Source organism: Pelodiscus sinensis, chromosome 3, assembly GCF_049634645.1.
Source record: "Pelodiscus sinensis isolate JC-2024 chromosome 3, ASM4963464v1, whole genome shotgun sequence".
In the NCBI taxonomy this organism is placed as follows: Eukaryota; Metazoa; Chordata; order Testudines; family Trionychidae; genus Pelodiscus; species Pelodiscus sinensis.
This window is the reverse complement of record NC_134713.1, coordinates 50,411,396-50,439,128: the sequence shown is the minus strand read 5'-3', so window position 1 is coordinate 50,439,128 and position 27,733 is coordinate 50,411,396. Positions and strand designations below refer to the sequence as shown.

The window sequence follows — 27,733 nt, the reverse complement described above, 5'->3', positions numbered from 1 at the left end:
TTTTGCGGAAAAACTTGCCAGCTGTCTACACTGGCCGCTTGAATTTGTGTTCAAGAACACTGACGATCTAATGTAAGATTGTCAGTGTTCTTGCACAAATACTGTGATGCTCCAGCTCAGGGATAAGCCCTCTTGTGCAAATGCTTTTTCACAAGAGGGCCAGTGCAGACAGGTAAAAACTGTTTTGCGCAAAAAAGCCCTGATGGCGAAAATGGCGATCGGGGCTTTCTTGCGCAAAACTGCGTCTAGATTTGCATGGACGCTTTTGCGCAAAAGTTTCCGTGCCAATCTAGACGCTCTTTTCCGCAAATGCTTTTAATGGAAAAACTTTTCTGTTAAAAGCATTTGCGGAAAATCATTCCATTCTAGACGCAGCCTAGTTGTATTGGTGCTGTTCCATTATAATTTTCAGCCTAGTGGCCAGGTAAGAGCACTCCAGGATGCAGCAGAATCAGTTTCAAATCCCTCTGATGGTTTCAGAGTAGGAATTTTAACCCACTTCTTACAAGTGGCAAACCCAAACTAGAGGGGTATAGGATATTCTAGAGTGGGGCTCTCTCAGTCCTTGGAGCTGAAGCTGTCCTGCTGAATATAAATAACGAAATAGTCATTGAGCCAGATGAGTCTTTATCCTCTGGGTACTCCCTTGGGATATGTGAGATCCAAGTTCCTGTCACTGTTCCTATATATATAAACTGGATCAATTTAAAATGAGAGAGATCCACCTCAGAATATCCCAGAGCACAGTTCTCAGGATCTTAAAACTCTTCGTCAAGCCATGTAGAAGGGAAATTTGAAACTGGCTCTCCTACACCTTAGTTAAGCATGTTAACCAGTCTAACACTAGTACCAATTTCTGTTTTAGATAGCCTCTGAAAACACCTGGGCATGAGCTGTGCATCAGGACTTGGGTGGCTTGAACACTATACACTGGTTAATTGTTAGACACTTAGTATCAGTGGAAACTTAGGCACCTAATTTCCTCTCATGGGATTCTAGAAATTGCATACAGATAAGAACTAATACAGAAGTTTTACATGCCTTTATGATACAAACTGTTGTGATTATTACACTCTTCCTTCCTCTGGATTCTCCTCTCCTGTCAGTATCAGTGTGAAAAAAAATGCAAGTATAATGGCTACCATCTTAGCCAATGCCTTGGTTTGACCCTGTGAGCTTCAAAGGTAAAAGCACAAGTCTTTACACTTGTTCCAACAAGCCAAGATCACAAGATGACAGCTGTAAAGACTCACATTTCCTGTGGATTGGGCACATAGGGAAATGCATAAATTGCACAGACCATCAGATTACACAAGTTAAATGCATACAGATTGATGCAAAGATTAACTTTGGTGACATCAAAACTGACAAACTATCATAGCTTTGAAATACAAATGTATTAGAAAGGAATCTTCTCATTACATGAATCACATGATTCTCCTCACATTAACTTGCATCAGGTTCAGGACCCACTGTAACTTCACATCCCTAAGTTATTTACTATTTCATCTAAAGGACTAATTAGTAGCTGTTTCATTAACCAGTGATTGGAAGCAGTTTAACACACTTCCACAGAGCTATAGAATGGTGTTGATCAGGAATTGTGCACTATATCCCAGGTTGTGGAGGATGAGTGTGGTTCATAATAGTTAAAGACAGAATAACAAAAACTGGTTTAGTCACTTTGAAAGGCAGTGGGTATGACTAACTGCTAACTAATTTAAAATATGAAGAGTTTTTCAGCAGCTCTTCCCTAGAGCTTTCTCGGCTGGAGCTAATAGCCTTAGTCAATAATAATTTATACCACACTTAGATGAAAGAAGATTTGAACTCCTATTCTCTTTTCTTTACACTTCAGGGAGCTTTCCTGGAAGCTGCAGAGAGCATTTGATAACAGCGCCTCTCTGACTTTCTTCCCCTCACCCCTCCATCCATGAGTGAGGCATTCTCACAATACCAGATGGCTGTGTCTAGAATGGCAAGTTTTTCCGCAAAATCCTCTGCTTTTGCGGAAAAACTTGACAGCTGTCTACACTGTCCACTTGAATTTCCGCAAAAGCACTGACGATCTCATGTAAGATTGTCAGTGCTTTTGCGGAAATACTATGCTGCTCCCGTTTGGACAAAAGTCTTTTTCCAAAAAACATTTGCGCAAAATGGCCAGTGTAGACAGCAGAGATTTGTTTTACGCAAAAAAGCCCCGATCGCGAAAATGGCGATCGGGGCTTTTTTGCGGAAAAGCGCGTCTAGATTGGCCACGGACGCTTTTCAGCAAAAAGTGCTTTTGTGGAAAAACGTCCTGCCAATCTAGACGCTTTTTTCCGAAAGTGCTTTTAACGGAAAACTTTTCAGTTAAAAGCATTTCCAGAAAATCATGCCAGTGTAGACGTAGCCAATTTGTTGTCAAATTCATTGGGTTTAGCTTATTGTATAATTTTTCAGTATTTCAGTTATAAAATACACTCTAATCACTATCCTTGAGTAACTGACAACTGAGCAATTAACACATCAAGAGTATTAATGTGGTAAAGAATAAATCCCAGAGTGGTTTAGATTCCTTAAAGAAAAAATAGTGAGACCAACCAATGAAAAATTACCCAAAGGGGTGATTTTTAAAACTCTCATTAGCCTCCCTGAATGTATTCATTTTTTTCTCCATCAATCACCATGAAAAATTCAAATAATCCTCAAAGTTTATATCCTATAGTTTGTTTTTCTGCCATATCAAAGATCTGTACAATAAGTTTAAAGCTCTCTACTAACTAAACTCTCAAGTGTAATTAACTTAAAATGACCCACGTGTAAACTTTCACTGTACACATTTGGAAGTCTGTTAAAGAAATAGCTATGGTCTCATTTATGCAATTTACCTTGCAATGTTCTGAATTGTGCATTAATGTAAACATTAAAGAAAACCCACCAGTATGAATGGCTGTATTTATATTATGGCCTGCCTTCTCAAGATCAAGAAAGGCGTAAGTAGGGGGAAACATAAGAGAGGCTAAAAAAAGTACCTACCTGCTGAAAGACAGGCAGATACGCCAGGTATTAATCAGTTACAAAATGGCTATTTCAGGGCTGCAGTAGGTTTGTTTTGCTAAATGTATATGATAAGATCTAAAAAGGAAGTCTGGGAAAAAGTTCTTGTGAAATCGCAGTTCCTATTAAACTTGTCCATGGTGTGAAATCATGCACTCCTGGCAAAGAGATTGTGCAGTATGTATTGTGTCTGCTTTATAAAACTCTTACTGGTAGAGGTAGCCAAAGTATGAATTGCTGCACCAGTGAAGAAAGAGTGAAGTGGGGCCCAGCACCTCCTGGATCCAGAATTGTGAAGAGATTTCCCACCTTCTCTGGGAAAGCAAGCTACTTCTTTGTCATAAAGCTTTGGGGGAAAATTATAGAAATGAACCAGCCAGAGTTTCCATCTGGAGGAGTAGCTGCAAAAGATGCCAGAGGTTAGAAATGGGGTGGGATCACTTGAGGATTACCTGTTCTGCTCATTAGCTCCGAGGGCACTTAGTATTGGAAAGCAGGATTCTGGGCTAAATGGACCTTTGGTTTGGCCCAGTATGGCTGTTCTTATGTTCTAAAGGTTTATGGAAATTAAGAGAATTTTCTACATTTTGACAAGACATTCTCTGTACAGGACTATTTGGCTGTTTGTTCCAATGTCATCCTTCTTTTTCTCTCACAGTCTCTTCACTTGAGCTTCACTCTATACCCACCTCGGTTCTCTCCTCTTGATTTATCCCCACACCGACAAATTACCATCAATGTCTCCTTGTGAACCTCTTGGTGCCAACTGACAGAAGACACAGGGTTGCATGGAGGAAGTGAGCTACAGGGATCCAGCTGGATATCTACATGTTGGTTTTTTTAAGTGTGCCATGTAAGGTCTCCCCTTAAAACCTGTATCATGCTAGCTCTTATAATCACTGCTAAATTAATGTATGAATGATATTTACAGAGTTATAACATATATACTGAAAATTATATTCTTAAAATTTGTGAATTGAGACTGAATACCAAAAAGGTGGGAAAGCAGCAGGGCCGGCCCACAACAATTTGGCACCTGAGGTGGGGAGCTCAAATGATATCCCCATGCCCCCTTGCTTGGGCCAAAACTTTGAAAGGTCTCAATTCTCTGGGTCCTAGTGGCACCCCCCCTCACACACACAATAGTCTGGCACCTGAGGCTATGACCAGCCCTGGAAAGCAGGTAAGACCAGCCCTGGAAAGCAGGTTTCTTTCAGGTAACAGATATTTAGCTGTCTGTCAATATGTAAACTGAACACTGTAGAGCTCACAATGGATATGTGTGTATAGTCTGAACAAAATGGTGTTCAAGCGACTGCAAATTCTCTAAGGGGCTCTGAACCAGCAAACAGAAGCAGCAGTGGTTATACTGTTTTCAAGTGCAGACAGTGGCTTTTTGGACTATACCTATGAGAAAAACTCTGGATTTTTCCATTGAGGAAGCAAGAGGACCGTGCAGGTTTACTTATGAACAGAAGATCACAGCCCAGAGTCGCTGTAATATGTTAGAAGGATTTGCAGGGAGCTCTTTTGCTTTATGTGACATGACAATAGTGTGTTAATTTTGTTTAGGCTCTAGAAAGTGTATGATGATTTTATTTAATATGTAACCATTTGTTTCTATTAATGCTACTTGAATCTCTTTGTTCAATAAATTTCCTCATGCTTCTACTATTAACAAATCTAAGGGTATGTCTAGACTGCAAATTTCTTTTGAAAGAAGCTTTTTCAGAGGAGATATTCCAAAAAAATCTTCTTTCAAAAGAGAAAGTGCATTGAAACAGATCTGCTTTTTCAAAAGATAGTGTCCACACTGAATGGATGCTATCTCACATTTAAACTGTGATTACTATGGATGGAGTGGCCACCAGGGCACCTGTGCTTTTTCCTCTTCTCTCTTCTTTTGAAAAAAACTCCCTCTACCACATCCACACACCTCTTTTTTCTGAAAGAGCTCTTCATTGGAATGAGATTTACCAATGTCAGAAAAACCCCTGTGTTCTTTCAATTTTATTCTGAAAGAACACAATAGCAATGTGGACGTAAGTGAAGGGATTTTTTGGAAAAACAATCATTTTTCCAAAAAAACACAAACCCTGCAGTCTAGACATTCTAAGGTATAACAGGTAAACTGTGGTATACCATTCTTTTGGGAATAGAGGATTGGGGAATATACTAAGGCCATGTCTACACAGCAGGGCTAAAGCCTAACTAAGCTATGCTACTTCAGCTACATCAATTGTGTAGCTTAAGTTAAAATAACTTATTTCATTTTTGACACTATCTACACAGCAGGAAGTCCAAGGAAGAGCACTCTTCCTCCAACTTCCCTTACTCCTCATAAAATGAGGGTTCCAGGAGCTGGAGTAAGATGTCCTTCCGCTCACCATTATTTTGACATGACGTCAAAATAACTGCTTGTAATGTAGGCACAGACTATGTTATTTTAGAATAGTATCAGTTATTTTGAGATAACACTGCTGTGTAGACATACCCTGAGTGTCCAGTGGATCAGAGGCTAGACCAAAGGTGGGCAACAAGCAGCCCATGGGTTGGATGTGGTTTGCCAGGATTAGTTTATTGCCCTCCCCTGGACTAGATACACCAGTGAGATGCTCAGAAGGCTTGTGGGATTGGACTGTGCCTAATGCTAACCTGCAGAGGGACAGTGGAGCTTATGTGGGCTGAGAAAGAAATGCTTATGGCTGAAAGCATTAAGCTAATATGACATTTGATGCCATCACATTATTCTTTCTGCCTGTGTATTATGCCCCCTGCCCTGTCTACCTGATCTGTTCCAATTGTAAGCGCTTTGGGACTTGGACGATTTAGAATTCTGTACTTGAGCAGTTCCTAGAAAAAGGGACTTGATTCCTGTCTGGTCCCTAGACACTACTGTAATAAACATAAATAATAAATAATAATTATTATTATGTCCTTATTCAGAAAAGATTCTTCCTGACAGTAGTGAGAATTTGTCTTGAGTAAAAACTATAATATTGATCTCAAAATTTAGAACCAATACCCATCTTATATACTGTTTATTGTGTAAGTGGTTTCCATTAATTCTAATATTTACTCAATCAGAAAATTGTATTATTTTCACATGAAGTTTATTTATAGCGCCTCAAATAGTTTAACAAAACTGAATACGAGCCTGAAAATCCTATTGTCTTCTCCCATGAGACTTAACTAAAAACAAAAAGGGTTCAGAGACTGAAATATCATAACTCAATTATGCATACTTTGTAAACTTGTACAATATCTCATATACAACTTTGTCTGTCCTAAAGAGTGTTTTATATTTCTTGTTAACAGAGAATGTAAATGAATCTCAGAGGAATGCTACAGTGACCTTTGTTTTATTACAATTACTGCATATTTATAGATGAACAGCTAAACTTAAGTGTGAAATTTCAGAGCCACGAAAACTTTGAGTTTGAATTCTTTGATAAAGCCCATAACGTGATTGAATAAACTTCATCAAATTAATTCCCCAAGAAGAAAGAGCTTCTCAGAATAAATTGCTTTGTGCATACTGAAATGTTAAATAGACAAGCGTATGTATTTTTACAAATTATAAATTAAACAAAACTGCAATACTGATAGACTTCAAGATGGAATAATAAAACATTTTAAAATAACTAGCGAGAGAATTAAGTAAGGGTATGTCTACACTACAAAGTTAATTCGAACTAACAGATGTTAATTCAAATTAACTTTCATAGGCGCTACACTAGCGCTCCGCTAGTTCGAACTTAATTCGAACTAGCGGAGCACTTAGTTCAAACTAGGTAAACCTCATTGCACGAGGACTAAGCCTAGTTCGAACTTACTAGTTCGAATTAAGGGCTGTGTAGCCCCTTAATTCGAACTAGTGGGAGGCTAGCCCTTCCCAGCTTTCCCTGGTGGCCACTCTGGGCACCACCAGGGAAATTCTATTGCCCCCCCTCCCGGCCCCGGAGCCCTTAAAGGGGAACGTGCTGGCTACGGTGCCCGTGCCTGGTGCAAGCCTGCCAGCACCCAGCCAGCAGACCCTGCACCTGGCACGCCATGAGCCAGCCACCCCCCAGCCCTCCGCCACTTCCCGGGACCAGGCTGGCGGCTCTCGGGAGCCTGGCCAGGACCGCAAGAGGCGGGCACCCGCCTGGTCTAGTGCAGACATCGTGGACCTCGTCCATGAACTCTGCACTAGGCACAGGAAAGTGGCCGTCCAGAGCAGGAGAGCTGCCAGCCTGGCCACCCAGGAGCAGGTGTGCAAGAGAATCAAGGGGGTCCACTGAGACCCCCGACCCTGAGCCCTGAGCTTAGAATGGCCGTACTGGGTCAGACCAAAGGTCCATCTAGTCCAGTAGCCTGTCTGCCGACAGCGGCGAACCCTAGATACCCTGGAGGGGATGGACCAAAAACAGTGACCAAGCAATTTGTCTCTTGCTATCCATCTCCAGCCTTCCACAAACTTTGGGCAGGGACACCATTTCTACCCCCTGGCTAATACCACTCCATGGACCCAACCTCCATGACTTGATCTAACTTCTCTTTAAACTCTGTTCTAGTTCTAGCCTTCACAGCCTCCTGCAGCAAGGAGTTCCTCAGGTTGACTCTTTGCTTTGTGAAGAAGAACTTTCTGTTACTAGTTTGAACCTGCTACCCATTCCTTTCCTTTGGTGTCCTCTAGTCCTTCTATTATGGGAACTAATGGAGAACTATTCTTTATGCACCCTCTCCACTCCACTCTTGCTTTTATAGACCTCTCTCATATCCCCCCTCAGTCTCCTCTTCTCTAAGCTGAAAAGTCCCAGTCTCTTTAGCCTCTCTTCATATGGGACCTGTTCCAAACCCCTCATCATTTTAGTTGCCCTCCCCTCTCCCAGCTTCTCTCTTCCCCTCTCCCACCTCTTTTTCCCAGTCTCCCCCAGTTTTGTTCAATAAAGAAAGATTCTATTTTTGAACACACGTTTTCTTTTTTTTGTACATCAGGAAGGGGGGCTAGCGAAGGGTAAGTGGAAGGAGGTGAGGGAGGAATGGGGTACGCGCCCCCGATGGGGAGGACTGGGCTGGCTCTGTGGGCTTCTCGGGGTGGAAGCTCTCCTGCAGTCCCCCAATTGTCCCGTCCCACCGGATGGCAGCCTGTGGTAAGTGCAGCCGGGGTGATGGCTGAGTGCTGTGATGTTCTGTGTGTGGGCACTCAGGGCACTCCAAGCCAGGACTGCTTTGCAAGCGGGGAACCCTGAGAACTGTCTGTCCGGGGTGGGGGTCGGGTCCCTTTAAGCACAGCCCTCGGCTAGCCTGAGACAGCAGCTCCACGCTCTAAGTCCTCATCTGATGCCCTGCCAGCACTGCTTCCGGCCATCCTTAACCTCTGTTCAGGGTCTACTCTGTGTGGACATGCTAGTTCGAATTAGCAAAACGCTAATTCGAACTAGTTTTTAAGTCTAGCTGCACTAATTCGAATTAGCTTAGTTCGAATTAGCGCTGTAGTGTAGACATACCCTAAGACTCCATGACTAGTCTGAAATACAAAAATGTACGGTAGTAGAGGCAGTATTGTCTACTGAGGAGGTTGCTAGATTAGGAGCTAAAAGACTTGAGTTTTATTCATGCCTCTGCCTCTGCTCCACTGTGTAACTTGGCCAAGATGCCTGACCTCTTCGGGGTTGCTTCCTTTTCTACCATTTTGTCTATCTTTTCTGTTGAGACTGTTATCCTTTGAGGTTAAGGATGTCTCTTATGTGTCCCAGTCAGAGTTGTACTACTGATGTATAAATCAATACATAATTTTGTTTTGATTCAAGCAAAAAACTGATGGGTGTAGCTGCTGAGGCAAATCACAGATGCCAATTTTAAGAAGCTGTACAGGTGTAGTAGACCAAATTGCCTTGTACTGTGTTTACTGGGCACACCAAATCCACTTTAATTAACTTATCAAAAGACTAAAAGATTCAAGTATTGTACAGTAATATACACCTGATTCTGCTTTCATTGAAATTCCATTAAGTTTAACAGGAGGAATGAACCTAAAGATACTATATCCTGCCGATCTTGTTCACATGAGCATTGCCAAACAAGACACAAAATTGAATCTCTGCCACCATGAACTTGGTATTCAGATTCAGATACAACTAGTAATTAATTAATTACTCATAAAATTGCAGTGCATTTCACGAGGAGTAACGGTAGTTCGAACTAGGAAGCCTAGTTCGAACTACCTAGTTCGTGCCCCGTGTAGCCGCGCTGCACGGGGTTCGAACCAGCGGGGTTTTAAAAATGGCGGCTTCCCGCTTATGCAAATGAAGCCCGGGAAATTCAAATCCCGGGCTTCATTTGCAAGTGCAGTATGCCTACATTACCCTCCTAGTTCGAACTAGGAGGATAGTGTAGACATACCCACAGATTCTGATCACTAAAGTGTTACTTTCATAGAGCTATCATTTGTGTCAAAGAATATCTGAAATCAAACTTTCAAGGCTTTTATGCTGGATATGACCATGGATGCAGCATGACCTAAGCATCAATTGAAATCATAAGGAGTTTAGTGTGTTATCACCTCCTAATGATATAACTCATAATAGGCCTGATCTAAAGCCTATTGAAGTCAACAGGCACTTTTTAATTGACTTGTGTGCTTTGGACCAGACCAAGTGAGCAAAACAATGCATGTCATTAATTTTTGAAAAAAACAACATTTTATGCTTATTTTATCAAGAATCATCATCGCATATAAAACAATCCCCATCTTTCTTTGTATTTTATATTCTTGGTGAGATTAAGCTACTTACAAACAGCAACATGCCAGATCAGTGTTTTGTTGTTCTTTTTTAAAGATTATCTTGTATCACATTAGACACAAATGTTTATTTAATTATTTTAGTATCCAGATATGTAAAGCTGAAAACTGTAGTGTTCCATCCACGCTTATCTTCCCATTTCCACTTTCATATTCAGGTCATGGATAAAAGAACTACTGTATCCATATGCACACAAACATTTTCTTCCTATAAAAGTTTTCTAAGTAGTTCTTTGTTGATTCATTGCTTTAGAAGACAAAATTAGTTATCTTAGTTCTTTCTAAATGTCAATGTAGAGTGGAATACTAGTTGCACATCAAATATTTCATATCAAAATATAAATACATTATGCTCTATTCTGCCTTTTTTCTCCTGCATGGGCATATTTTCTCTTCTACACACAGTTTGTATACTATAACTTTATATTTCAATTCTCTGATAAAGCCTTATTATGATATAACACATCATAATTGATAGCAATTGATAGCAATCTTGTATGGTCCTTGAGGCAGGTCTGGCCAGTGCTATATATCATTTATTTCTAAAATATGAGCACAAAATGCTGTCATAGATGAAAGGGTATATAAATGTGTAAATACATTATATAAACCTTACAAGTAATTTGCATGCTTACTTTTTACCATTGAATAATATGTAACAAATGTGGGAATTTAAGGGCAAGTACAGTACAGTTGGCGTCTTCATGTCTGAAATTAAAAAAGAGCCTGTCACTGACGTATTCAGATGCCAGTGCATACACTGCTGGAATTTGTGACAAAGAGGCCAACTCTACATTTCCTGTGTACTCAGAAATCCCATTGAAATCAGTTCACTGTGTATGGGCCTGTAATGCAAAATCAGGCCAAAGGGCAACCCTGGATTGCCAGTTGCTGAGACCCAATTAATCTGAATTTCTCATCAGTCCCCTCTCTCCCCCCCCCCCCCCCCCTTAACTACAGTTATTTTGGAGAAGAGCAATAAATGCCTATAGCTGTTCGATGGTAGTGGAGTACTGAAGGGAATTATTTGTAATAAAATAAGAATGTGGAATAAGATTGTAAACTTTAGTTACTGTCTCATAAGTATTATAAAACACAAAATAAGGTTATGATTACTACATGAAAACATTATGAGTATAGTCCTGAGCCTGTCAGTGTTATTCATGCAAGTTATTCCTGGTGAATTTATGCATGAAACAATTTTGGAATTAGGCCCTATGTTTGTTGACTAAAAATTGCATGAGAAAACTTGGATGTATATCATACGAGATCAAGAGGTATGATCCTTTTAGTCCTTTAGCTCAGTTCCCTTCTGGTCAGGATTGTTATATACAATATATTTGCTAGTTCTTTGTCCAGTCTAAATCATAGTAGTGTTACTTCTCAAAAGTAGGGATGTAACAGTTAAGCATCCCCTTAGAGGGTGATGCTTTCTGTGGTCCGGCCAGGCTGAAAGGTCCTTTCTCCCATCCACGGGATCCTTACTCAAAAGTGGTACTGAAGAAAAGCCTGATTGAACAGTATACACATTCAAATACACTTTCATCTTAACAAATGTTCATGTTACTATGATCAGTGACACCAGAGAAGATCTATGTGTTGTAGAATTATTGGTAACACTAAGTATTGCCAGAAGTATATTGTTTGCTTCTTTGTTTGAGCTAGTTCCTCCTATTGTTGAACATTTCCCGCTCACCCTTCCCACTTTTGGACATACAACTAACCATTTTGTGGTTGTCAGGTAAAATACACCAAGCTGTAAGAGGGTAAAATTCTGACTTTAATCTCTTTTAGCACTTTCAAAGAAGCGAAAAACTTCCACAGTAGAAAGGGAAAAGATTGTAAATGGAGATTTAAAAGATTGTAAAGTTGCATTCTTTTCTATGTGCTTCTAAATGGAGAATACAATATGCTTCTATATTGAGGACAGGTCCCTCACAGGCTATTTGCCATAATGAGCAGAGATGATGGGATGGATCACTCAGCGATGAACTGTTCTGTTCATTCCCTCTGAGGCACTTGGCACAGGGCATTGCTGGAAGACACAATACGGGCTGGATAGTCCATTGGTATTAGCAAGTGTGGCAGTTCTCATGTTCTAAAGGACATATCTTGGAGGAAGCTTATCACCTCATATAGTCAAGCACAGGAAGGTGATTCTAAGGAACATGAGAATACTTATTACACTGCAAGAGGCTATCAGACCTCTGTAAAATCTGTCTTCAAAAGTCACCATTGACAAATTTTAGCATACTTCAGAAGTTTATAATAGTGCTACGAGACAAGATCCTCAAAAGGTATTTAGTATCCTCACTACCACTGAAATGATTCCAATGGAAATGAGGTGTTTAAATTCCTTTGAGGACTAAGGCCTTGAAGCCCAATCCTGCAAGGGTCTGACCTCATCCCAAGAACTGCTGATCACCCTCAACTCCCACTTGTTCCAAGTCACACTTACTAAACTATTCTGAGTATTGTCTTACTGCTAGTTGCCAGTAGTGTTTCCCTTTGTCTGGGTTGTTGAACATAAATATTTTAACTATGTTGGTCTAACCTAAATCAGTACACCTGCAGAAACATATTTCACATCATATGTATAGATGTTTTCGGATATAAAGTGACAAAAATCATAATCTTCAAGCAAAAAAAAATTACATTTTGAATCTTACGTTAATATCACACAACGCCTGTCACACAGCACCTATCACTATTTTAGATACTAATATATCTAAGTGACAAACTTAACTCAGTGATAAATCATCATTACAACTGCTATGTACAGTTTCTATGTGGATAAAATAGAGCCATAATACCTCTAGTGTAGATAATTTATCCTTGGGAAAATCTGATAAACAAATCTGTAAACTGAATGTAAAATAAGCCGTTTACTGCAGTTAAAAGTTAATTCAAAGCTTTAATTTTGTAGTTGGTAAAATACTTTACAACTTTAAGAGAACAGAGAATCAAATCAAATTGTATGAAAGTAATTCAATTATAATAAATTTTATTATTCTGTGAAATATCCCACCAACATAAAGTAAACAAGCTGCCACAGACAGCGGCATGAACAATAATTCTCTTTCTACAAATCATTTAGGGATTTTCACCCTTTAATAATAATGCTTATCCTACTAATATGATGCAGCTATGACACAAACAGGGTAAGGATTAAAATAAAACAGGATTGAAATTGAAAGACATTTTGGGACTTGTTATAGATATTCATATTCCAAGATGCAGTAATAAAACTTGGTTGTCCCTAGCTTTTTCCTCTTCAGCCCACCTTACACCCTTTGTCAAACATCTTTGTTGAGTAGGTTACACATGCATTCCTCAGAGTTTTCGAAATATTTCTAACACCAATTGACATATTTTGCAAATATGATTTTGACATCTCTACACCTACATTTCTTACCTCTCTATCACATGATATGCAGCTCTCAAAAGATTGTAAGACACAGGAAGTGTCATCTGGTTCGCAATTAAAATGTAATTATGTGCAAAATGCAGCAGCTGAGAAATGATAGCACAAATGCTCTTCTTGCTGACCCCTTCAGTTAGCTTATTGCTCCTGTCTCAAAAACCTGCCTTTCACAGGTAGGAAGCCACAGCCTTGGAGCCATGTTTGCCATTTGATTAGCCTGAAATGGTCTTTTCCCACTGACATTTAAATTTGACTTGTTTAGATCCACTAAAAGGTGGGCAACCTTAACACCAGCTCTACTATTTATAGCCCCCCCCCCCTCTTTAGCCCAGCATTTTTATTGCAGTATCTTTTATTTTCTTACGGAGAGGGAGAGAAAGAGAGAGAGAGAGAGAGAGCGCGCGCAAACCCATCTTTTGAAGTGGATTATACAGTTATTATTCGTTTAGAAAACACGCTGGAAGCCCAGTTACAGCCCCTGTAAATCCTAGCACAATTTTCGTGCGTCCCTCAGCATCATGACAAGCAAATTCTCAATAAATCACTCCCATTGCGCAGGCAGCAACTTTGCCTGCCAGCTGCTGCCTTTGGAGAAGCTCAGTGGGCAAACTGTACGCAGGGGGCTTGTTCAGCCGCTCGCAGGAGTGGGTTAAAGCCCTCAATGCTCCCAACAATTAACGCCTGGAAACGTTAATAGGCTCCCCAGCCCCCGCGCAGAGAGAAGCCGAGACTCTTTCTGTGGCTTAATTGTCTTTAATAGTCAGCTTCCAACATCACATTGTTGGGGAAGTTTCTGATTCTAAGGGACACTAATTAGCTTTAAATGATGCTAAATACCATCCCTACAGTTGCAAGGGCTTCTCTGGGACTTTTACAAGAGACAAGCATTCCGGTAATTTAAAATCACTTTGTTTTCTTCTCCCAGCTGTTACCCGTTTGGAGAAATACTGACCCGTAGGACAACCACAGGAGAACCTCGCTCCGCCCCTCACCCCTATCCCTTCAAAGTGCCTTTGGCAGTGCAGAACTTGAAGCAAGTTCAGCTTTTCTTCTCCCACACCACTCAGGCTTGGCTGCCCTTAAAGAAAATCCTCTCCTAACAACGTGTCAATGTTACATTCCTCCACAAAGGCAACTTCTATTAGAGGGGCTGGGAGCTTGGCTCCCAGACAGGGAGCTTTGTGGCCATACAGAAACCAGGGAGAGAGGAAACATTTCCTGCATTAAAATGCAATAGCCTGGCTCGGTGACTCATGCCTGTGCAGGGGGCAAATTCAGCCCCTCTCAAGTAGCTGCTCCCGAACTCCAATTCCCAAACAGACGGCGGCTTTTCTCCTTTGTTTCTGGAGATCTCAATGTTTTGCATTTATCATTTGATAACTATTTTGACCTGACGTCTTCCTTTCCCTGCAGCTCCCAAATCGTGGTTTGCCCCCTGGCAGTGGCACGCTCTATAATAAATCAGCCTGCCCTTCCCAAGAACTGATGGGACAAAAGCATCAGGTACGAAGTACGACGAAATTGAAATCTCGACCCTATTTATTATATGGAATTGGTGGCTTATCTGATGGCCATATCCACAGACTCAGGGAACCTTCCATACGCTCCTGCTTTTTCCAAACTCAGGTTATTAAGTTAGAGGCCCCGTGTTATTAGCACACATATAAGACCATCTTCTCGGAAGTGGGGACCGCCCACGTGCCTCTCCACTGACCAAGGGAGCACGTGGGTGACATTGCAGGGCGCAATAGGTCTCCCGGGGCCGCACATTGAGACAGGATTTCCTCCTATTCGCTAGTTATGATGTCAGACCTCTTTTAGAGTCCTGGTCGTTTGTAATTCTCGGCACTTTAGTCGGGTTGCCCACATGCCTTTGGAAATCTTTTCCTCGCAAAGTCAAGGAGTAGCAGCATCAAAGGAAGTAAGGTTTAATTGTTGGCTGGTTGCAACAAAAAAGAGAGACCTGGCTCCCCAGCGTGTCTGCATTATTATAAGCGAGGGCTGAGAACAGCGACAGCTTAAGTCCCCAGTGAAGCACAGAGTATCTCTTAGTAGGAATCAGAACTGTATGCTGAAGATTATATTAATTTTAAAATGACAACCTTCTTATGGAAATGGCTTGGAGGATGTGGTCTGCAACTCCCCTAGCCCTTTCATGGGGGTTAGAGATCAACAGACCCCCCCACAGCTGGTGTGGCGTGCACATCAGATACAGTTAGCTATCAACGAGAAGCGAGAACAGGATCTTACACATTGCTTTGAAACGGCAATAGACCTTTGACCCCCCCATTAGAAACACCTACCTTCTTTTGGCGGCCGTTTAGCTTCTTTGCTAAGGTTGCAGACTTGGGTAGTTTGAAGCTCCTGGGTCAGACATCCCTCCGTCTGCTCATTAAGGGGCAGCACCACATTGCTGAGCAACACCAGGGACTGGTCATCTATTCCCCATTCTCCCAAATGCTGAGGGCAGGTGCATTTTGTATACATGATCCCACAGGATTCGGTTCTCCCGTTCTCGGATTTCAGACAGTTCTCTAACCAAGTGCATAATACATGGCAACCAAACTGGCTCGGGCTCACCTTATTCAACACCAAAAACTCAAAGAAGGATTTTTGATCTTCTTCCTTTTTGTGTAATCCTGGGAAATCGATGGGATAAACCCGGCGTATCTGAATAAAATTCTTATCATACTGCAGAAATACAAAAGCATTCTTGGAATTGCAGAGCTGCATTATAGAATGATTATTTTTTAAAAGATCCTTTATTTTTTCATGGGAAAAATGATCAAACTGATAAGCCAAAAGGGAAAAGTCGGAGCAGCTGAAGTCCTTTTTGGAAAATTTCAGGTAAATACTATATTTGGTCGGATCTGGATTTTCCAGCGTCCAAGTGCAGTTTGTAAAGTTTTTAGGAAACATTTCACTTAGAGAATACGATCCATAAATGACCCCCTTCACCAACGTGGAACACCAGAAGTCTTGGGCAGCATTAAATCCAAACATAACCAGTAGATAGGTGGAAAATATATAAATCAGCAAATTACGAACAGCCTTCATCCTATGTCATTTGGCCTGTAGAAAATGAAATGAAATAAAAATGCAAGTAGAATTCTTCACGCATTGAAAATCAAACTCCTTCCAATATTCCAGCCAGCTGTTTTCAAGATTCTAGTTAGAACCCTTTTCAAAAAGAAGGGCAAGTAATTTTTATTTTATAACACAACGAGATTGTTTGATGCCGTGGGAACAGCGCCATCACGTGGCCATCACAACAGTCAAGTTCCCTAAATTCAATTTTTAAAAATATCATTTATTTGATTATTAATTGAAATGCCCTCGCTTGTCTACCATGTATTCTGAGTTATCTGGAACTATTAAATTGAAATAAAAGTCAGAAACTTTCATATGGTGGACCTGAAGGACTATTTATTTAATTATTTTTAAAAAGTGTGTGTGTGTGTGTGTGTGTGTGTGTGTCTGTGTGTAAAAAATTCAATAAACAGATCAGAAAAGCTGGTAACAGCTGTTGTTACATATTATTTTTTCTATTATGCCTGAGAAGTAATTGTGATGAATTACACCCATAATTTAAAAATGCACAAATTATTATTTGGTACAGATGGAACATTATCTCCCATATGTCTACGTGCCTCTGCAGTGGCCACCTGGTACTAAAAGGTCTCTGTAAAAAGAAAATCTGGAGAGAAAACACTGAGACTGATATGTATTAATCAAATCTTGAAACTGTTATCTGGGAAAGAAATATAGATGATTAGATAGATGGATATTGTGGTTGCCTGACTCTGCCATTGAGACCCATAATTTTAAAGACAATCATTTCAATATGATTGAACCTCTTGGGGTAGATAATATGGATAAGTATATTAGTATTTTTAGCCAAGGGAGCTGTATAGAGATCACTGCTATAATAGGACCTGTGTAACTGTCTCTAAATTGTCCTTGTATTAAGAATGTTTTGTATAGTATGGTTTATCTACTGTATTTTGCAGATGTGCTCTTGACAGATTACATTTTCTCTGTTAGTGTCTCCAACTAAAGCTCTTTTATTGGCCCCCTCGGCGGATATAGCCTTTACATCTTCTGTTCTCTAACAGTGGCCTAGGATAATAAACGAACCTTTGGTTATATTTACCTCTGTTATCCAAAAAATAAAACTTGAATTTTTCAGCTTTAACCTTTGAGAAGTTGCTTATGTCTTATCAATGGGTGGTTTTTCGCTTTCTGTTTACAAGTGAGCAGACAAAAGTGATGCCAAGTTAATTTAAAAACTCTTTAGATTGTAGCCTCTTCCAATGTTGCTCTGTAAACAGAGACAGACATACAGACACATACACAGTTACTTAAGTTTTGACGTGTGTCTTTGCCTAGCTTTCATCTCCCCAACTTAATGGCAAGGCATCTTTCGCCCCCTATTGCATAACACAGAACAAATCGGCGGATTTAATTCCCTGGAAGAGATTTTTGTATTTCCCAGATTATAATTCAAACTCTAAATCTTGAAATGGACAAAGCAGCACCAACTCTAACCCTCTTTACAGCTGCGGTTTAAAACAAAACCAGAGCTGCCGCCGGATGATTTATCCAAACCATTGGATTTTCCCTTTTCCGAAAGGAGGAATAAATTTCTCCTTCTCGAAATAAGACGGAGGGCGTTTAGACTTTTAAAAAATAGAAATTTATAGGTAGTCCTGGAAATAATTTCTTCTCTACAAAATTTGCTGTAGCACTTTGCAGTCAATGCAGCCCTGCGCAGTGTTATTCAGGATGGTGTAGGCGCTGAAAACCAATGTGACAATAAGTGTCTAAATTAAGAATTCTATGCATGAAAAAGGATTCATTTTATAGTCTGGAGAGCAAAGAGAGTTATTCCTTAATTATTTAAAAATAAAAGACCTTGACTTTTCCCCCTGTGCAATACTTGCACTAGAAAAATAAAGACGTCCGCAGTGCTAGGCTGTTTTCCATGAGGAAACCAATTCTAACAGCCATCATTTTAGTTGCTTTTGTTCATGCAAACCTATTGAAACAATTCGCTTCTTTAAATTATCGCTTTGTGCATGAATAGGCAGGGTTTCATCTCGTTCACAATAGTGCTAAATACAAAAGTGAAGCTGCTCAGGGAAAGGATCAGACACTCAGATTAAAGAGATCTTTCTTTTCGGGGGATGGGGGTGGGGGGGAAGAGGGGAGTGTTAAAAAACGGCCACCAAGGTTTAAGGTTGCCCATTTTAGAAGAAATCTCTTCTGCTGAAAAGCAAACAGGCATTTAGTTTGGATATTCCCCAACTGATTTTCTAGGTGACACTGTAGTTGGGTCGAACATAGACGGCGCCATCACTCCACTTATTTTTCCCCAACAGAAGACCCACTGACTTCCCTTATTTTAACTTCCTATTAACCTAAGATTCCCCCCTCCCCATCAAATTACCCCAGCCATGCACAAACCTCAGGTTTTCTTGGTCTCGCTGGAAATTACTCTCAGGGAAGCAGACCTGTCGCAAACCAGACTTCTCTAACTTTTAAACTGCAGGGTAGCACTAAATGCAGAGATAATTCGGTATGTGTAGGCTCTCTTTATCGTTCAGCAACAGCCTGTCCTCCTCCTCCTCCGCCGCCGCCGCCTCCTCCCCGGAATCCCGAGCTAAACGCTCTACAGTCATAATCCCTGGGAATGGGGACTGGAAAAAGCCCCTGGACACCCTTACCTTCCACTCCGAAAGCTGTCAGGCTATTTCTCTAAAACACTAGCACCACAGGCACACGTCCCAACACCAGTGATGGAGAGATTCCCCTTCTGTCGGAAGCACCGTTTCCCATTTTCCCAGGCTCAGGTTCAAAGCCAAGATTTAAAGGAGAGAAGAACAAACAAACAAACAAAAAAACAGGCAGAGAGGAAACCCCAGCACGCCCAACGCTGTGGCTCCGGATCCACCAAATCCAACCATAGGAAGAGAAAGAAAAAGCCCTAAACCAGCGAGAGGGGGACTGTAGCGGGAAGGGGGAATGGACCTGGCTGAAGAGCGACGATTTTTTTTTTAACTTGAAACAAAGTCTAGCCCAAGAAACCGAGCCGCGGAGACAGCAGGCGAGCGATGAGCTGAGAGGAGACCTACAGGCTACGGCTGCCCTAGCGCAGATGTGGAGCTGGGTTGGGGTGGTTGTTGTTATTATGAATATACTTATTCCTCCTTTCTCCCTGCTCCTCCTCCCCCCTCAGGTACTGATGGACGGGCAGCGGCAGGGGGGAAAAATCCGTGGCTGGTGATGTCGGCAAGCGGCGTGGATGCCGGGCGAGGAGGGAGAACAGCGGGAGAGAGAGATAGTAAAGCTGTGTGCGTGTGTGTGTGTGTGTGTTAGAAAGGGAGCGAGACAGTCAGCGTGTGTGTGTGTGTGTGTGTGTGTGTGCGCGCGCTCCCGTGTGCGCCTGTGCGCTCGGCTCCCCCTCCGAGCCTCTCCGGTGGGGTGTGCGCTGTGCGCGCCCCGCGACCTCTCCGCCGCGCGCGTGGGTGCTGCGCGCGCCCCGCTCTCCTATCCGGGCGGGGCGGGAGGAGGGGGAGGTGATGTGCGTGCGCGCGCGCTGCCCTGCTCTCCCGCTCCAGCCTCTGGCGCCTGTGCGCGCCCCGCTCTCCCGCTCCAGCCCGTGCGCAGCCCTGCGCTCCGCGCTCCTCCCTCCGTGGTGTGTGAGCCAGAGACTCCCCTCTCGGCGCCCGGTGCACTCGGCACGTCACGGCTACTCAACGCCCAGCACGTCCGGAAGACGCTATTTTCTCGCGGCCGGGAGGTTTTTCCAGCAGCCTCAGTTCCCACCGCTGCGGCTGGGTGTCCGAGAAACTCCCGAGCTGGCGGAGCACAGCCAGCCCCTCGTCGCCTTGCCCTTGTTCTGCCTGTGAAAGCCCCCTGCCCCCAGCTGCCCCTGTGCCGCGCGCTGCAGTGGCAGGGACACGTACAGCCCTGCGAGGGAAACGCGGCTCCTCGCTTTCGAGCCGCCGCTCGCCTCGCCTTGGAACAACAGCAATTTTCGCAGCGAGGCTGCAATTAGCACCTTATTTGTTCCCCGCTAGGGCCAGGGCGCCGGGCTGCAGCGTGGCTGAGTCTCCGAGGCTGGAGCCATTACATGGCTCGGCAGGGCGAGTGACTAGCAGTCGGCTGCGCGGTTCAGTTCCATCCTAGCGCAACCGGGTTGTGCCCGGGGCTGCGGTTCATTGGCGAAGCCCGGCTGCCGGGGGGATGTCTCCGTCCGTCTGCTTCAGTGTGGGGCGCGCAGCCAAATGTCCTCGCAGCTCCATACTTCGCTTCCCCTTGGCTCGTGCTGGAGTTGGGGAGTCAAGTGCCCCAGGAGTACAATGGCGGGGGAGGGCTGTGATCACCCAAAGTAACACCTGTTTGGTTTTTTTGGTGTAGCTAAGTAGAGTTGAATAGCAGTTTCCCTCTCCTCTTGTTTCTCTCCCATTGCCTGTGAGTGCGCTGGTTATCTTTTGGCTAGTGCGTGGGTGATTTCTGCCCTGTATTCGACATCGGATATATGGTATGATAAAAGGAGGTTACATTTAAATCCGTTTTAACACCAGCCCTTTGCTTGACTACTTGTTCTGTAGCTAAAACACACCACACATCCTGCAAAGGGAAATAAAGCGTCTCTCGAAACAGTGAGGTCCTTTTACATGTTACATTCCCACTCAGTTTGAAAGCGCATTTGGAAAACGCCTGGTTTTAGATGTACTCTCCGCCCCCTCCCCCGCCCATGGAAGGAACATGAACAGAAGTTTAAAATTCTGGACACCATCCAAGCCAATCAGTTCTTAAAGCAAACAGGTTTTTCTTCTCCACTCTCAAAAGGCTTGGATTCAAATAATACAGAGGTAGTATATGACTACCTCATGCTCATTCTTGTAAAAAAAAAGTGAAAGGTTAGCACAATCTACTCCTTTTTATGTATATTTGTATTGCTTTTTCCAAATGCAAGAAATATACCAAATTAGCAGATTCATCATAACACACGAAGAAAAGAAAGATGGTAAGACAAAAGGAGGAAAGAGGAAGGGACATGTCTATTCTCAGGGTCTCCATTTATCATAGCTCTCTAAAAAGTCAACCCAAATTGCTTTGAAAATTTTGGGCAGTGTCTTTCTGCAGAGTGCTAGCCATTCATTACCTACAGGGTCAGCCCTATCAGTGAGCTATGCCTCAATATTTGGTGGGGATAGATTTTTCCATTTTTGTAAGATTAGTTTTTAGCAACCAAAAATGCATGTTGGAAGCACCCAGTCCTGCTACCAAGTAATTGCCAGGTATTAGGGTTATTTATCCACAAATTAAACACAAGGAGAGGGGCCTCCAACTTATTTTGGCCAACCTCTAACAAAGTTTTGAAGAATCTACTACTATCAAACCTAGTAAAAGGGAAATAAGAATATTGCTGGGTTAGAAAAAGTCATACTCCTTGCACTCCATATTTTTCCGTGGACAGTGACCATCATAATGTTTTGAAATTCTTCCGGAATGGCTTTGTTCTCTGTCATGATGACCCAAATGTAACAATCACAGAGGTGCATGTAAAAGGAAGTCATCTTTAATTCATTTTTTCCTCATTTACATTAGAGGTGGGACATGATAGGTCAAAAAAGCAAGCCACCACTAATGAACGAGTTCATTTTCTACACTGATTCCTGTGGCCTTTGCAATTTGCAGTTCCCTTGATTATGAATGGAGTGGAGGTGTATATAACACTATTTATAAATATGTAGTGGATAAGCCATTAGTCTCTAGAAACCCCCTATTTATTACAGGCCTGTAATTAATTTCCACAAACAAGTCAGCTTTGAAACCTCTGAGTGAATAATCAATAACAAACAACTGATGAAGATTAAGGTCAAGTGAAGATATGGTTGAGCTGGAGAGGAAACTATGAGGGAAGCTCTTCCTGTGTTTCCTGTGTACAACTCCAAGGGAAGGAAGAATGTTATAGAAGTAATGCGGAGGTTAATTTAAAGAACAGAAGGCCTGGATGCCAGTGCATAATATTATGCATTCTCTTTTGGGAGGTTCAATATGGTCAGGTTTTGAATGATCCAGTTATTAATTACTAGAACATATTCTAAAGAATCATATTGTGCTCTTTGTTAATGCATAGATATCAAGTAATCACGTGTATGTGCTATCTGAAAGAATTGCTTAGAATTGCAAAGACCTTCCTACTATATCTCAGATTAATTAAAAGAGAAATTGGATAACTGAAACCTCAAGGTTTAACACAATAGAAATTAGGATATGTTTGTTATTGCAAACTTTTCTCTGTCAGCCAAAAATAAAGACTCATTAAGCCACCACGGGCTGATCTATTATTAAAGCTTTTAAGATTGCACCTGGAAAAGTGTGATTTTGAGTGTTAGAGTACAGCAACAGAAGTGAATACAAGTCACTGTTGTGCATTTGTAGAATGAGTATCTACATATTATCTAATCTGGATATTTTCATTGTATATTTGAGGAATGAGATGCTAGCTGCAATCTCACTTAAAAAAACAAAACAGATTTTCTATCAATTTTCTCAGAGACACATGATTTTATCTATATTGCAGACAATTTAGTTTATAAACATCATTAATGAGGTGTTATGTGGCACAGTCATACTCTAGTAGGACAACTGCACTGCACTGAAAGCAGGGGGAGGTTGTTTCAGTTTGACAGAGGAAGGGTAACATTGGTTCATGGGTGGGGGAAGGGAGGAGGTCAAAAGCTGCTGCAAAAAGTGTTGGGGATGAGTATGGCAATGCTAACTCATCCTCTGGGCATGTAAAGTATGGAGGGGCTTTAAAGGTGTTAGAAGCTCATTCTCCAGGAAGCAGGCAAACCAGCACCCAACTACTTTTGAGGTGGTGTAAACCAAGTTTTGGTTAGGACTTTCTATGGACATTGAACTAGTTCTTCCTTTTTAGGGCTGGGAAGGAATTTTCCCCTCACCACCATATTGGCCTAAACGGAATGAAGGGTTTGTTTCATCCTTCCCACAACAGGGAGGTCTTATTTTGGTGAGTAGGAAAAGTGGTTAGGCTATATGTTGCAATTAATTTTGTAAGTGGGAGGAAGATGTTCAGTGTAGACTCTCCATAGGAAAGGCATTCAGTGACTCAATAAATGGCTTCATAAAGAATTTATAAGGGAAAGGTTGGTTAAAAGAACAGAAGTGGGGGAAGGGTTTGGAGCTCCTATATTTGGTATGGCAGGGGCACAACTCTCTTTTTTATAGCACATTTTAACCCTTCTAGGAGGGGAGAGGTAGATGGTAAGCAGTCATTCATGGGTACCCGAGTGGAAATGAGGGGGGACTTGCAGAAGCCTTCCTCCCACCCCCACCCGGGAGGTCTGATTGAACATGGAGTTGCCTCTGCCATACACTTTTGTCTAATGGATAGCCCCAGACATCTAATAATTAAGTTGTGTCTTGATTAAATCAGTATGAAGTGTCCCCTGTACTTTCTTGGTAGCCAGACAATGGACACCATTTAATTAACATTGTATTTAAGACACAGCTTTCTGTATTTGACAGAACCCTTTGAACTAAGTCATGCCACATTCAAACGGGGGAGGGGAGCAGAGGGGGAGAAGGGGAACCCAGAGGAAAGGGGAGAGGCAGGGACAATTTTTTAAAATATGGTTCCTGTAATGGTGAGAGAGAAGAATATACTTCATCCATCAGATGAAGCTTTATGTATGAATAGATAAAGTACTTTTTTCTAACTGTAACACTTAAAAAGTCTTTAATGATAATGGTGATGTGAGTTGGGTAATTTAAGTCCAGTTGTTAGTATACAAAAGCCCCCTTAGTGAACTCACTATATCTGTAATTGATATTGGCACTCTCATTGCCAGTTTAAGCATAGAGGTAAAAATTAGATCCAGAGGTAATCTATCCAAGTCAAGGTTGATGCACATTGGAACTTGTTACAACCTGTTCTGTCTCTGCTGTATACAAATGGAAGACTATAGAGCACAAGCTGTCTGGAAGGTACTCAAGAAAGTAGCTTTCATCAGCGATGGATGCCCATTGTTTAGGGTGTTTTCCCTGATGTTTTTTCAATTCGTTTTCTTGAAAATTAATTTTGAAAATTACTGTTAATTTGAGCTATGAAAATTGTGTAGCTTATTTCAAGTTAATTTCAAAATAGCTTATTTTGAAATTTGGCACTGTCTACACAGCACTATTCCAAAACGTCTCTTACTCCTCATGGAATGAGGTTACAGGGATGTCAGAATAGCGAGCCCATTATATTTCAACATAATGGGTATGCTCAAAGGCTACGTCTAGACTGGTATGATTTTCCGCAAATACTTTTGACAGAAAAGTTTTCTGTTAAAAGCATTTGCGGAAAAGAGCATCTAGATTGGCACGGACACTTTTCCGCAAAAGTACTTTTTGCAGAAAAGCATCCATACCAATCTAGACGCGCTTTTGCGCAAAAAAGCCCCAATCACCATTTTTGTGATTGGGGCTTTTTGGCGCAAAACAAATATCAGCTGTCTACACTGGCCCTTTTGTGCAAAAGCTTTACGCAAAAGGACTTTTGCCCGAATGGGAGCAGCATAGTATTTCCGCAAGAAGCACTGATTTCAGACAGTAGGAAGTCAGTGTTCTTGCGGAAATTCAAGCAGCCAGTGTAGACAGCTGGCAAGTTTTTCTGGAAAAGCGGCTGATTTTCCAGAAAAACTGGCCAGTCTAGACACAGCCAAAAGATGCGGAATAGCTATTTTGAGATACCAGAGGTATCCGAAATAGTGCTGCAGTGTAGACATAGCCTTGGTGGCCTGATTTCCAGAGATGCCAGGGAGAACCACTTATACTGACTTCAGTGGCATCTGTAGGGAGAAATCAGGCCATGAAAGACTTCCTGGCACTTTCTAGTTCTGCAGCACCAGCCTAATATCATCACCACACTAATGTATGGCTCAAGAACCATCCCCATCATGCTTAAATCTGACAAGAATCACCAACAACACATTCAGACATGGCTCTAGAACAACCATCACAATATTCAAGTACTGGTCTAGAAACTGTGTCCACTTGTTTTCTCTCAGTCCTGAACAGATTGCCTTTCACACTGTAAATGCTAATGCAGTATTTATTGTAATTATATAATAGTCTAGTATTTTTGTGAGTGTTATAAGAATGACTACTATGATCCTGCATCTTCATACCTTTTTATTATGCTTCATATTTTCAAACATTTAAAGGTGAACTGTTTGTTTTCACTTCCAAGAATAACACGGAATGCCCCCAATAGCCAGGCCAATAGGCAACAAGATAGCCTCATGGTAAGAGTATTATTAAAACCTCAATACAGGAAAGAAAGATAAGAAAAATAAACAGATTCAGCAACTTATAATTAATTATTCCAAACCTCTGGCTCTACTGATTCCCTCCATTAGCCAGGAGGGCAGGGTTCAAAACCATGCTCTGAAGTGCTCCTAGCCTCTATTTGCCAGAAGCTGATAATGGAAAACAGAAGGATCATTTAATTTCCTGTTCTGTTCATTCCTTCGAAAGCAGTGGCATTGGTAGCTGTCAGCAGATAGGATACTGAGCTAGATAGACCAATGGTCTGACCCAGTATGGCCATTCTTATGCTCACATATATATGCCACCTAGTATACACAACAATGGAAGTATACAAGAGTACACATAAGTGCTACTTTTTCTTAGCCAGTTTGTTCAAGTATTGGTGGTACTGACATTTTATTCATTGCATTATGTGCTGCTCTGCATACATGACCATGCACAGATAATTGTGGCTCTTTTAAATTCTACATTATTTATTCAATTGGGTGAATTCCACTGAATAATACTGAATTCTTATAAAAGCAGGACAAGGGAAATTTTAAAAATAATTTGAATTATTCTAAACTAAATTCAAAACTCCTTTGCTAATTTTAACTTTAACTTAAATTATTGGACATAAAATGATTATCAGCAACTTAATTACAATTGCAAAATTTGATAGTAAACATTTAAGAGGAAAGTTTTTTGAAACGTGTCATCTTGTCTTTTTAAAATTTGTCGTTGTCTACACAGCACTTATTTCAAAATAAATTGCTATTCAAAAACGTCCCTTATTCCTCGTGGAATGAGATTTTGTTAGGTATTCAGGAAATAGTCCCTTTCCCACTTACGTTAATCTGTTTGGTCTATAGAACTTGTAGGTTACATTTCTCTTTCTAATCATGGGAGAATATGAATTTATAAAATCAGTTATATTGTGCCAACCCCATTTTCAATATCTTTTCAAACAGGAGGATTTCTGGTGGCATTTGATATATGTCACAAGAATGCTCTATATCTATATATTTATATATAGTAAGCAGATAAAGTGTCAGCAGATGGAACATATGAAGCATGGTTCCAACACAGGGCTTGCTGAAAGTTTTTCATCCAAACTTTTTTTGTCCCCAAAAGATTATTAAGTTTTTGATTAAATAAAATCTTTCATAGAAAGTATCTGTTTTCCTCCAGAAAAATAGATTAATCATGGGGAAAAATAAAATTTTCAACGAGAAACTTTTTTTTGTTTGCTCTGGAAAGTTTTAGCCAAAAAATTGGGGAGGTATTTTTTTAATGAAAAGTCAAAAGTTTTCAGCTGAAAATTTCAGTTTTTGTTTATGTCAACATTTTAATTGAAAACCATTCCCTTCATTTTCTGACCACCTCTATTCCTGGATGCTGTAGGAATGGTTAATATTGTGCCCCACAAATGCCTTCAGCTTGTTACTTAGAGTGATTAATAAGCTCTACCAGTTTACGTGATGTTCTCTAGTTCCATTACAAGTTGTTGGGCTAGATGCAGGAATCATTGGAGGAAGTTCAGAGGCCTAAATAATTTAGGAAGTTATGCTAGGAACACAGACATTGTTATGCTGGAGCAGACCCAGGACCATCTAATACACTTATTTCTAACTGTGGTAATCAGAAGATGCTTCTGCGGACAGTGTAAAGAAACCTCATAATGAGAAGATGTGGGCTAATTTGGTCAATATGGGTATGTCTACACTACAGTGCTATTTTGGAATACTTCCAGTACCCTGAAATAGCTATTCCATGTCTTTTGAACAAGCCTGTTATTTCAAAATATCTTTAATTTTTTGAGGAGTAACATTAGTTCGAACCAAGGAGTTTGTCTCAAACGAACGCAGCCCGGAGCTCACTTCCTTGTTTGAAACAGCTGAGTTCTGAAACAGCGCACGGGCAAGATTATGCTAATGAAGCATGAGATATTTAAATCCCCACTTCATTTACTATTTCAGTCACCTACATTTGCATCCCTAGTTTGAACTAGGGTGCAAGTGTAGACGTACCCTTAAAGAGGTTGCTTTAAACCCTGGATATGAGATTTTATTTTTCTTCCAATACTTTTAGCTAGCTTTAACTGTTATGACTCTGCATTTATTTTCATAATCAATGTAGTCATCCAGGGC

General features: G+C 41.2%; 1 protein-coding gene across 4 annotated transcripts in view; it reads right to left on the bottom strand.

Annotated features, from left to right (window-relative positions):
- The window catches only part of ADGRB3 (adhesion G protein-coupled receptor B3), a 632,976-nt gene extending 611,980 nt beyond the window's left edge, over positions 1-20,996 (bottom strand). Inside the window, exons 1-4 of one of the 4 annotated variants that reach the window (XM_075923697.1) lie at positions 18,977-20,996; positions 18,717-18,808; positions 17,404-17,571; positions 15,554-16,322 (exon numbers count right to left, since the gene is read on the bottom strand). In XM_075923697.1, coding sequence (XP_075779812.1) covers positions 15,554-16,307 — 754 coding nt within the window. In that variant the 5' untranslated portion in view covers positions 16,308-16,322; positions 17,404-17,571; positions 18,717-18,808; positions 18,977-20,996. The remainder of the gene's footprint in view (positions 1-15,553; positions 16,323-17,403; positions 17,572-18,716; positions 18,809-18,976) is intronic. The other 3 variants (XM_075923698.1, XM_014575580.3, XM_014575582.3) reach the window with 3 other exon arrangements.
- Positions 20,997-27,733: the final 6,737 nt, after the last annotated feature.